This window comes from Cynoglossus semilaevis, chromosome Z (genome assembly GCF_000523025.1).
Source record: "Cynoglossus semilaevis isolate Cse_v1.0 chromosome Z, Cse_v1.0, whole genome shotgun sequence".
Classification (NCBI taxonomy): domain Eukaryota; kingdom Metazoa; phylum Chordata; class Actinopteri; order Pleuronectiformes; family Cynoglossidae; genus Cynoglossus; species Cynoglossus semilaevis.
In genome coordinates this window covers 418,073-430,633 of record NC_024328.1, presented here as the reverse complement: position 1 = coordinate 430,633, position 12,561 = coordinate 418,073, and the positions used below count along the sequence as shown (strand labels likewise).

The window sequence follows — 12,561 nt, the reverse complement described above, 5'->3', positions numbered from 1 at the left end:
GTCATTAGAGGGACAACACAGACAGGAAGGTTTGGAGAAAAAGCTAGAGAAGCCAGATTGAGATGGTTTGGACATGTGCAGAGGAGGGACAGTGGATACATTGGTAGAAGAATGTTAGAGCTGGAGCTATCAGGTAGGAGACAAAGAGGAAGGTCAAAGAGGAGATATATGGATGCAGTGAGGGAGGACATCCAGATAGTTGGAGTCAGAGTGGAAGATACAGAGAACAGAGAGAGATGGAAATCAATGATTTGCTGTGGCAACCCCTGAAAAAGGGACAACGCTGAAAGAAAAAGAAGAATAAGTATAGATATAGTAGTAAGTATAGATTTACTTAACTCAAAATAGTAAAACAACATGTTCATATCAACATGTTCATATCAACAATTTTTTAACAGTTCTTTAATACTTACCTTTACCATTTGTTTTCCCGTTGGTTTTCCCATTAGAATACACCTTACAAACTGTCTTTGGAAAAATAATAATTCCATTTTTATTTTTTTAATAAGAACACATACCATATACACATACTGTATATTTAATCTTAGTATAGATTTTGATTGTTTAACAATATGTATGTCAAGCTGACCACAAAATAAAAAATATAAGCTACAAACAAGGCAGCATAAAGAAAATAATTATAATAACTAAATAACATCTAAAACAAATAAATTATTTGTTTAATAAATACAATGAATCAGAAAGAGTTTATTTTTTCTAAAGCAAAATAGTTCACGTAAAAACAATTTACTGCCAACACCGTCAGGAAAGAACACAATCACAGGCAACAATGTCAGCAAGAGTAGTTACTGCTACTGAGGTTAATAGCATGTGTTTTGTGTCCACTGGAAACTTCTTAATTCCATAGACACAGTTTCATTGCCATGCCTTTGCTAGTAGTCACTTGTACACTATTGCAACAAATGTGAGTTTCTGTTAGCACTCCTAGTCAAGCTAAATGGAACTCTTTATTTGAGAAAACAGCGCCAGACAATACGAGACAATAAAGAAAAAACAAAGGCGAGTAAACTGCACAGTTTACAACAAATACAAACAATCATTCACTGGAAGGAATAGTTTAAAAAGACTATTGAACCAGGCTTTTGTATGTATATCTGGGCAAACATCCAAACGTCACATTGATAATCAGGTTATGGTTTAACAACGGGAAACATAATATAATCGTCATAGTTCAACTACAGTACAACACATTATTCTCTTAGTACAGTACAGTTCACACATAACAATGCAGGACATACTATTTGGTAGACAAGGCAGACTGAAAACACTTCTGGGAGCTAATCACTGGCATGGTGTTGAAAGCTAAGATTTTCTGGACATACCTGGAGGTTGGTGTGTTTGCCGAAAAGGAATTCAAATTAAGACTATTTTGTGAAGAAAAATTAATAGTTACATTTTTCACTCAATCCAGAAATAGTAAAAGGGTATTCACTGAAATATTTAAAAATGTAAATTTACATAAACTCGTAAAAGAACAAATACTAACTGTTTTATCTTATATAATAACTATTATCACAACATTGTTTCTAATAAATATAATCTCTTTTTCAATTCAGCTCTGCATTTTGGTTTAAAATGTGCAACTAAAATCCTTATTTGAAAATATATAAGTGCACTAGTACCATGTTCCACATTTGAGGCAAGTCTGACATTTAAAAATGTTTTCTTTCTACATTTGTTAACTGTTGAACAGACGTTCAACAACGTAGACCAGACCAAAGTATTAAGCCCAAAAGTCTCGGACACCTGCTGACAACACAAATTACTGGATAATTGGACAGAGTCAATAAGGCTCATAGCAGCAAACAGAGATTGTAAAGGCTTTGTGTCGTGTGTGTGTGTGTCTGGCTGTGTACAGTATGTATGTGAGCTCAGATAAACTTGTGCTGCTACAGCAACTTTGCTTTAAAGGAAAAGAAAAGCACCGTTACTTGTTCTCAATCAGCATTTGCACTTTACACACCAGATCTCGAGCCAGCGTCATAATCTGCTTTATGTTATGATGCTCAGCCATTTCTGAAAGACAAGAGAACAACACCCAAGGTCAGAAAGAGTTGAAGCTGTCCATTTAGTGTGAAATGTATTTATTAAGCCTGATCTGAATCTGGCCATATTTGGCTGTCACACATTCAGCTGTATAATTGGCATTGGTAGCTGCCAAAAAACTTATCCTGTCAACATGGAAGTCCACTACTCCACCTCGCTCTAAAGACTGGCTAAAAAATATGTTATTAGTCTTCCATATGGATAAATAACACACGGTGAGACACTTCACCAGAAGGAACATTTCTTAAGCCTAACACTTTTTGGAGAATATGTTTTACACCATTTTCTTTATACTGCCATGAAACTAAACATATTGTTCAAAGTCCTTGCTTTACTCATGATGATATTGTGCAAACTCTGAAGTACCATCTGATTATATGCATTTACTGACATATTTGATTTTATTATTTTATCTAATCCATTTAATTTGTTTTGTTTTGCCTTTATATCTAGATATAATAACATGCTTGCTCTGTACATTTATGTAAAGGATGAAAAAAGTATTCAAATATACATTACAAAAAGATTTTGTATTGCTCCCTGCAGTACTGCATCCCCTAGAAGGGGTCCATCCCCCACCTTGTCTACCACTGGTTTACAGTGTACAGAACTCTAGATTCTACACTGAACTGATTCCTCTCATGACTCAAAGTGAATCAATGGGGTAATAAAAATAAACTGTTCCAAGACTCAATTAAAAGGCCAAGACCATCTCTCTCTCTGCAAGGCAGTTATTCAGTCTGGACTGTAGTTTGACCCAAACTGTTCATGGTCAGAATGACCCTCAAATGATGTAAATGTTATGCAATTTACCATTGAAGAACTTAATGATATCAGTGAAGTCCATGTTGTTCTCCAGGATGATGTCCCTGTAGACCTCCACTAGTGCTAGAGCGATGAAGAGGACAAAGTGACTAGAGGAGACGTGCTTAGCTGCCCAAATTGTTTCCCAGGCTGAAAACACATCGTCGTACACCAGCTCTGTCAGAGAAATAACAAAAAAGAAAAACATAATAAAACAGTAATTTCTTATAAAAATAACATATGCCAATTACGGTATTTCCAACAAGAGCTGTGATGACATTTCCAAGTTAGAGGATGTGCTGTTAATAAGTTGGCAGGTTAACTGGCATTTTCCCAAACAACAAATAAAGTGGGTGTGGGTTTCCTCTTCCTCTAACTGGCACAAAATCTTTTGCATTTTGCGGCCAATTTACCTCGCTTGAAGTCCAAGAGAAACCAGCGGTAACAAAAATAGAAGTGAGTGTAGTCACCGTTCTGGTGCATCAGCTCAAACAGTTCAGAGTCCAGAATCTGCACAAAGACAGGGATCAGGGCAGATTTAGGAAGACAAACAGTGACTGTGATTGTGGGTGGGAGCTTTATTGTTTGTGCTGAGGTTTCACTGTTGCTGTCTCACCTGGATTAAGGAGCGCATGTTGGCAAAGTGAGAATCCATGGCTCCTCCATGTGGGAAGTTCTGATTCATTCTCTTCATGAGCTCAGTGAAGCAGCTATAGGCCATGGCCTCTGTGATGTGGAAACACACAGAGAGAAAGTCAGTGGGATGGAAATCCTTAGCTTTTCCATCAATAACTGTAAAGATACATCACATGTCAATAAAGGATGGAAAAAAGTATGAGTCAGCCTGTTGAGTCACCGTCATCTAGAATGACAAGGAGTGGGGCCAGAAGATCACACATGCCCTGCACGTAACCGATGTCCAGGTGTCTCCAGATATAGCTGTGAGCAGAAGATGAAGAAGGATTAGAGTGGCACTTACACTATATTTGAGTCTGAGCAAAACTTTTCAGGATTAAATACTGTCAGAAGAAAACAATCTTTGTAAAAGAAGCCAAGTTTTCTAAGTTACACAATTATGTCGGCAAACGGTTAAACTGTGCCTTTTTTTTTTCTTTCTATGCTCAAAATATCACTACACATACTATGCAACACAAACAGGTCAACAGTTGCTCCTGGAATGTTGTGATGAGCTCCACGTCCAACTAGACTGTGGCATGTTCCATTCGTCAGCACTGATCAGTCATTCAGTATGACCTAGGACACACTGTTACTACTGTACTTTACTTGTTATGTCACTTCTCTTTAATAAAACAAAAGCAAATGTTGCATAGCACTTGAGACCACACTTTTAACGATTTGCTCATAGTTTTGCTTAATAGCTCTGCTTTGGTGACAGGTGGAACACTGTTGACTGACAGCACATAAAAATAATTTCCTTTAATGCATCATGCGAAAGTGTTGTTTCGGTTCCCATTTGTACTGTAACTGATATAATAAATTGTTCACAAGAAATTAAAAAAGATCAAGTGATATAAATGGACATGGAAACATTGTTGATAGTATTAAATTTCATCTAGAGATCTGTGTACTACAATAATACTACAATCTTTTCCCCTAATTTCATGAAATGTTATTACAAACAGGCTGCTGTCAAGTTGTTTTTATACCTGCACATAATGTTGCGCAGTTTCCCCAGGTTGGCAGCAGTAAAGTACCAGTAGTTCCTGTCACAGCGCTGGACGTCCTTATCGATGCGGTGCAGGTTTAGTGTATACAAGTCCAGGAGCTCTTGCTGAAACAAACAGCAGTCATTAAAGAGTATAAAGTCGATTATCTTGACCAAAAATAAATGGATTTAATCTCTAAAACTTGTTAGCTTACAGGAAAACTACTTCCAGCGGGTTCTTGAGAGGTCCCCTTGTTCTTGGTGTCTCGTGACTCTGCTACAGAAACAAAGTGAGTGTACAGACTCTCTATCTCTGGCTCCTCTGACAGCATGGACTCAGTGCCCTCAGGACTAGGTTTTCCCTGCTCTTCCTCTGGTCTGAGCTCTTTACAAGAATACAGGGGTTCACCATGGCCCTTACTGCTCCAAGGCGCCATAGAAACTTTGGCTTTGGGGATCTCTTCCATCTCTATGGCTGAGGGGGACTCATCAGATTCAGTCATAACCTGAGCCTCCTCCTTCTGAGAGGCACCGTAGGCTCCGGAGACTCTAGTTTCTGCTGAGACTAGAAGGACAGTTTCCTTCTCAGGAGCCATGGAAGCTTGAATGGTGTTTTCCTTTCCCTGTCTGGAATAAAACTCTGGTGGTTTACTGTCTGTTCCTGTGTCCTTAGTTTCTTTTATCTTTTCCTCAAGCTTTGATGTTTCCACATCTTCTGCTTCTGAAGATTTTTTCATCAATGTATTATGAACAGATATTTCTTTTCTATTTGTAACTAAGTCTAAAGATTTTTCATCATCCGACTTCAGGCTTTCATCATCTATCTTTTCTTCCTTTGTTTCATTAGCTTCAGACTGATCCACAGACTCTTCCTTTGGTTGGACCATTTCATCAACTGTGACCTCAGTCTTAGTTTTTTCTCTAGTTTTAGTTACATCCAATGTTTTAATTGCCTCTTTCTTTTCCTTGTTTTTGTCCCCAACTTCAAGTTTATCCAGATTTTGCATTTCCTTTGAGATACCTTCAGCATCCGGCCCTGTGGATTTGACAGTGCTGTGTACAGTCTGAGGGATGGAGACGGCTGAAGATCTTGAGGTTGTGTCAGGTGCAGCAGCGTCCTCTGTGCTTAGTGACACATCCGACAAGCCAGAAGTGACAGAGAAGTTACGAGAGGAGGGATGTGCAGAATCAGGAGAGCATGTCTCATTCTGAAGTGCACCATTTGGCATCTTTGGCACTTGTTTGGCCTCGTCGGCCTTAGGCTCCATCTCTATTTGGTCCACCTCCTCCACGGACTCAAACACCTGAAAGAACAAACCAGAGGGAAGCAGACTACTCAAGGGGAAGTGGTGCGAGGAGAAAGAGTTTTGAAGGGCACAGGAATATACCTCAATATGTTATGAGAATTACTGATGACATACATCAGACACTGTCCTAAAACAGGACATGATTTGAAATTAGAGTATTTCATGAGGAATCTGTTATAGAGAACATTACCTGTGTGCTGTTGCCGGAGTCACTCTGCAGGTGAGCCAGACTCTGTCTGTCTGAACTCTGGGACGACTGGGACTGAATTAAAAAAAATGCATTTAGTCCAAGGCTATTATAATTACAGTAAATAAAAACAAATCAGTAAGTCCTCCTCCAGTAAGCTTTCATTATCTTTGGCCACATTATAATATGAACATTGCCCTCTACTGTAAGAAAAACAAGTTATTATTTAAATATTAACAATAGAAAAACACTGTAAATAAAGCAGACCAAATGTTAACACTCACGTTCATCTGGGTCTTCTATACACACTGAACATGTGTCCACATCAACAGATAATCACTGAGCAGTGAATAGACTAGATGTTAATTAAAACATTGAAACCATCCAAAGTTTTTGGTTGTGTATGCATAAAATACACCACAACAGTTTGAGAAGTTCTGATTTGGTTTTTGATGGTTTAAAAAAGTGCTTAATTACAATCATCTGTTTACTGTATAGTAGTTATTATGTAACTACTATGTCCCTTGTAAATATCTCCTTTATTATATTCTTGCCATTTTGCACTGTGGGTCCAAGAGGGCAAATTCATTGTGCCATATGTCCTGTCTGTATGGTATATAGTTGACAATAAAGTTGACTTTGACTTTGATTATACAGTGTCGCTGTAGTTCCTTTGGATACCTCAAGAGGGCAGCAGATACAACAGACACTGACTTTTATATTTTACTTTACGTTTGCAATGAATAAATGTGAATGCAATTGCATGTGTAGGAAAAATAATTCATATAGCAAGGAGATGCATTCAGGGCATGTTCAAATCTTAGCACATCACCAAAGACTGAGGTTTCAAGCTCCAAAGTCTTTTTTTATATATTTTGGATTCCACCATCACCACAAGTGGAATTTTCACATCATTCAGTATAATGCCTACTGTAGACACAACAGAACAAAGCACTGTCTGCCTTTGTAAGCTGACAATGTAAATTAATAATTATTTGTACTTTTTCTCTCTTTGATAGTGTGTACGTGCTCCTGCCGTACCTCACTGCTGACGGTGGAGTCGTGAGGAATCATCCTCTGACTGGAACTGTCTGTGCTCACCACGGAGGAACACTTAGCCAGGGCTACAGCGTGCTGCTCCTTCTCTCTCTGGCGGATAATTTCCTCACAGCTGAGCCACTCACACATGGTCTCCTGGTAGCACACTCGCACCTGTTCATCCACCTAGTGTGGCGGGGTTAAGGGAGAGGAACCAAGGGTCATTAGTTCAGGTGTAAATCAATTTTTAGCAAAGTGAGAATGAAGGGAACAACAAACCTCATTCCTCTGGGTATCTGACATTCCAAACTGGTAGTGACCGAGCAGATAAGGCCAAACCTTCTTCCGCAGAGAGGACTCCACGCCACCGAAGTAGACCAGACGAAACAGCTCCTGCTCCTTGCAGGTCTGAAGATATTCATCAAGTCACAGTTATTGGTTTATGTAATTTATTGTCCTCAATTCTTCACTATGTGAAAAAACTGTAGTTCCAGGATCTAACCCTAAATTTAGCAATGTTACTACTAATAACCTCATTAACCATCTATTTTGTATAAGAATTTCTACTAAATACAGAGATTTATCTATATAATTATATCAAAGTAATACCCCCAATCATCTCAAACCTAATTATCTTAACTAGAAGTGTATGGAGATATGTTTCTCCGCTGCAATGCTGCCATTTGCCTACAATTTCTCTTTTTTTTTGCAAGTAGTTATGTTTTACAGTAAAAATAGGTCCAGAAGAGGGCAGTAACACACCCAAATCTGTCAGAAGCCTTAAACTAAAAGAAGCGGAAGAGAAAATAACCTAACGTGAATAACGACATCATTAGATCACAGAAGTGAGATATAAATCTCGTATTAATGCTTAACTAAACCAATGATTATATAAGACGTTGATGATGACTCTGACATTACCAGTACCATTAGCGGTGCCTCATGCACACGGTTATGAAACTATTAGTGAGAGCTGCACAATTAGCACAGGACACGTATGAATGAGACTGACGTGTGACATATGGATGTAGTGAGAGGACATGTCAGCGGCTGCTGTGTGTGTAAAGCAGATTGACTGAGACATGCTTACTGTGCAGTCCTGGAGGAACATCGTCCACACATCTGTGGTGACCCCTTTGTAGGCATCACACGGCACATCAGGCGCCACGATGGTGTAATTGACGAGGGCAGAGAGGTGCGTACGCACAGTGGACAGGTGACGACAGTATGCCAGCCCTAGTTCACAACACAGGTAATCAAATCATACCTCTGCAGAGACAGGTGTGAACTTACCGTTAAAGGTAAATTTAAAACCACCTGAGAATGACATATTTCTTAAGAGCTTTAATTCATACAGAATAATTTAAAGAACACATTAAGAAAATATGCTATCTTACAAAACAACAATAAAAAAACAAAAACAAATCTAAAGATCTGGCCTATTTATTTAGCCAAAACCCACAAACCAATGTTATGTCTTGACAACACAAAATATAATTAATCTAAACTTTACGGAGCCCCTAAAGGGACATGGGGGAGGAAAGGAGGGGAGAGAAACGTATCTTGTGAGCACGATAAAGTATAACAAGACATTTTGCCACACATACATACAGGGTAATACATTAAAAAAAACAATCATGTTCAGTACGTATGGCATGTCATGCGTGACATATGTACTGTATATATGGTGAGCATTTAATTAATGTAGGGTACTGCTGTTGTTGTTGTTGTTCTACTGTTGATGACAGTGTAGGGAGGTTCGTGAAGGGTAAATACCTATATACGTAAATCATCCTCATCCTTCATCCTCCTCATCCTTCTGAGAGTACGCATACTAATAAAAAAATCTCATCCACAGAGCCCAATAATTGTAAAATCTCACTATGACTCAAGCCAAGCATAATGTACAATTCAACTGAATCGTGCAAACAAGCCATATTCTTGGCTCGCAGGTGGACTTTCATCATTTCATAAATTTCAATTTTATTTATAGAGAGCATTTCATGCACAAAGCAAACTCAGTGTGCTTTACAGACATCACGTAATTACGTGAAAGTTTCTTTGCGATAGTAGGGCACAACAACAGTGCCCTCCTGGGTCTAAATAAGGTACCCTACATTAATTAAATGCATGACATGCCTGTATCTTAGATTTCCAAACCGTACGTACTGTACATGATTGTTTTTTTTTTTTTTAATGTATTACCCTGTATGTATGTGTGGCACAATGTCTTAGATCTATTTTCTCGTATCTTGTGCGCACAAGAAAGTATCTCGTGAGCATGCGATACGTTTCTTTTTTTTCTTTTTTCCCCATGTCCCTTTTGGGGCTCCGTACAATCTAAATCAAGTAATTTAGAAAATGATTTTGTCATTTATTAGGGTTTAATAGGGAAACATAGAGTTGTTTTTTTTTGTCATTGTTGTAACCAAATATTTGGTTTCTGTATGTATTTCATTTCAGCTGTAAATATTTATAACAAATTCTTCTGTGTTTTTAGTGCACATAGAAAGTGAAAACGTACAGCCATAAAACGCCCGAGAGATGATCTGATACTTCATGCTGTCACAAAGCAGCTTCAGTGGAGCCCTGCAAAAAAATGGAGATTGTTTTCAAACTTAGGAATATTTATAGTTTACAGTCATTAATCTCCTGAATGTTTACACTCCCGATGTTAACTTTCTAATATTTTATATCTAAAGTGTGTTAGGCTTCTGGGGATAACCTTTCATTTGAAAATGTCAATGGATTTCTTTTTTAATAGGTGTTCGTTTTCACGTGTCTAGCTTTTCATCAAATTTTCCCACACATTATCACGTCAGTAAGGTAAATGTCACCTATTTTATCCTTTGTGTCTTTGCTCCTTTTCACAGCATTCTTCTTCTGCAGTAGAGAATCTGTGGTGTGACGCTGAGGAATGTCTGAGTGAGTGGCCTTGTTCCTGCAGACGTCGGAGGTGTAGTCCCCTCGTCACGACTCAGTGAAACTCTCTAGTCTAACCAGGGCTGTGTTTATCTCTTACCTCTCATGGTTACATCCTTTGGGTGTCACTCCATCAGAGAAGCTCCCTTGAGAACAAGAAGAACACGACATCTTCCTGAGAGTGGGATGCCACATCGTAGCTCCCGGATCCATCAGCTCTGGAGCAGTCACTGCAACATTCAAATACAGACACACACTTCAGAATAATAAAACCATTACACTGCACACTGCAATGATCATCTCAGATGGAAACACTTTAAGAAAAATTGTTAAGCTTAGTATTTTCCTAAATTTAATGTATTCGTTTTTTAATTACATAAAAGTTGCAGCAAATTCATGTAGCAATGTTGGAAGAAGCCTTAACCTATGACTGTCCTTATGGATGTCAGACTCCAAATACAAATCTGTGTCCTCAAAAAACACCCATAAAACTAAAGACCTAATTTAAATTAATAAAATCTTCTGTGCTCTCTTAATAACCTGTCTACCCAAAACTGTACAGAAAAGCTGTTCTTGCCTGCTTTAGCCACGCAATTAGTAATTGTATTCTGGATATTACCACAGGCAGAATGAACTGATTATTGACTTAAATCAGAGTGAAGTTGTTTTAAACATGTTTCTCACTATTTCTCCTCCTGTCAGTTAACATTTTTCGAAATGTCCCATCTTCTTATCTGCTTCTGCCTGTCACTTCTTTCTCCGATCAAACTAATTCACAACAAAATATATCTATGTATATATATATATACTGTATATATGTATATATATATAATATACTGTATATACGCCATATACATATATACATCTAATAAATATAAGGGATGTCCAATAATATCAGCTGACCAATATTATCAGCTGATATTAGCATATATGTTATATCTGTGAGAATCTTTATTGTTTTTTTCACAAATAATGAAAACCCGACAATGCAATGTCTGCGTTTTCCAAATGATGTGTACTCTAAATATAGTTTTGGGGAAAAACGGCTGTATATTAAAGTGAAAGTCACTAGATGGCAGCTTTGCAGCTCTTTAATTAATCTATTTTAATAATTTGGGGATTGTATGCAGAAAGCTGGTGCCAGAAACTCCTACAGTGGTTTTTACAGATAAATTAATAAATATTACCAGACGTATATTGGTATCGGTTGATATCGGAATTGGAAATTTAGTATTTGGACAATACTGGCATATTATATATAGGAACAAAGTTAATATTAGACATCCCTAATATATGTATACAATGAATGTGACTATAAGCAGTTTTTTAATCGCCTCCTTTATGAAAATGAGAATCACATAACTGTGAACACCAAAGTTGAATCCAACTCAAAACATGAAACAAGATTATGAAAGAATTCCACTTACAAATCCAACAATTATTAACACTAGTTCCCAATTAAAAATTGTAATTAAAAGAAAAATTGTCCAACACATTTAAGTCTGTCCAAAAAAGAGTCAGCTAATCAACTTCAATCAACGCTAGTCCTCAGGACCCAGAATCTCCAATGTATATTGTGACAAACCTGACTGTACAAAGGCAACAGAAATAAACAAACTAATCATGCTGGATGACAAGACAGGCGTCAAATAGTTTACTGCAGCAGCTTCAGACTCTGTGTCAACTGTTTGGTATTGTATAATTTACTATAAACCTGATTTTTTAATGAAAAGAACAAGATGCTAATTTGAGTTTTGAATTTGATTTTTGTACGTTTCTATCTCTTTAAAGTTAAACCATCCTTATTTTCACGGCTTATTTGACGTTTTTATGAAAATATTGCTTACAGGTGCTTACATGCATAGTAGCATATACAGTAGGCTTCATTATAATCAAGAAATTTAGTTTGTTAGGTCTGTAGCAGCCCCTACTCCCCTGTAGACCGTGCTATAACAGAGATTTGAAAGCTCTGGTTCACCGATGGATTATGTGTTTGTCTTTTAAGTATAGTTTTATTCAAAAACTTGCTTCATTGTCTTAAAACAGTAACTGTGAAACACTGCAGTGTACCAGATGTATCTTCCCAATTAAAATTGTAATTAAAAGAAAAAGCCAATGTCAGACACATTTAAGTCCATCCAAAAAACAAATTAGTATTTTAATCATTGCATTTAATCAAAATCTAACAGAGGTTAGGGTTAAAAGATTTTTCTTCTCTCCAACCAGTTACATTTGATCAATCATTTGTCTGCAAATTACCTCATAAAGGTTGCACATAGTGACAGGGAGCAACAGGAGTTTTAATAATGAGGCACATCAATACACTTTGCCACAGGAGGTGACAGGCCTCTGAGTGAAGAGGATTCTTTAAGACAACTGAAAGATCTATTAGAGCAGAGGTGCCAAACTAATTTTCACTGGGAGCCACAGCAGCAATATAGTTCCCCTTGAAGGGAGGGTTGTATCTGGAAGACTGTTTAGATCAGGTGTCCCAAAGCCCCAGTTCGCAGACTAGTACTAGTGTATAGGTTATTTGGTACCGGGCTGCAGTGGGACACAGTGAAAGAGTG

At 37.6% G+C, this 12,561-nt stretch overlaps 1 protein-coding gene across 5 annotated transcripts in view; it reads right to left on the bottom strand.

Moving 5' to 3' along the window:
- Positions 1-369: 369 nt before the first annotated feature.
- Positions 370-12,561, bottom strand: part of sgsm1a (small G protein signaling modulator 1a) — a 32,471-nt gene continuing 20,279 nt past the window's right edge. For 3 of the 5 annotated variants that reach the window (XM_025053090.1, XM_025053091.1, XM_025053092.1), the window contains 13 exons: positions 10,092-10,221; positions 9,594-9,658; positions 8,160-8,305; positions 7,349-7,477; positions 7,073-7,255; positions 6,035-6,106; positions 4,753-5,841; positions 4,539-4,663; positions 3,728-3,810; positions 3,488-3,597; positions 3,285-3,381; positions 2,881-3,048; positions 370-2,037 (listed from right to left, as the gene is read on the bottom strand). In XM_025053090.1, coding sequence (XP_024908858.1) covers positions 1,949-2,037; positions 2,881-3,048; positions 3,285-3,381; positions 3,488-3,597; positions 3,728-3,810; positions 4,539-4,663; positions 4,753-5,841; positions 6,035-6,106; positions 7,073-7,255; positions 7,349-7,477; positions 8,160-8,305; positions 9,594-9,658; positions 10,092-10,221 — 2,486 coding nt within the window. In that variant the 3' untranslated portion in view covers positions 370-1,948. The remainder of the gene's footprint in view (positions 2,038-2,880; positions 3,049-3,284; positions 3,382-3,487; positions 3,598-3,727; positions 3,811-4,538; positions 4,664-4,752; positions 5,842-6,034; positions 6,107-7,072; positions 7,256-7,348; positions 7,478-8,159; positions 8,306-9,593; positions 9,659-10,091; positions 10,222-12,561) is intronic. The other 2 variants (XM_008335542.3, XM_017043242.2) reach the window with 1 other exon arrangement.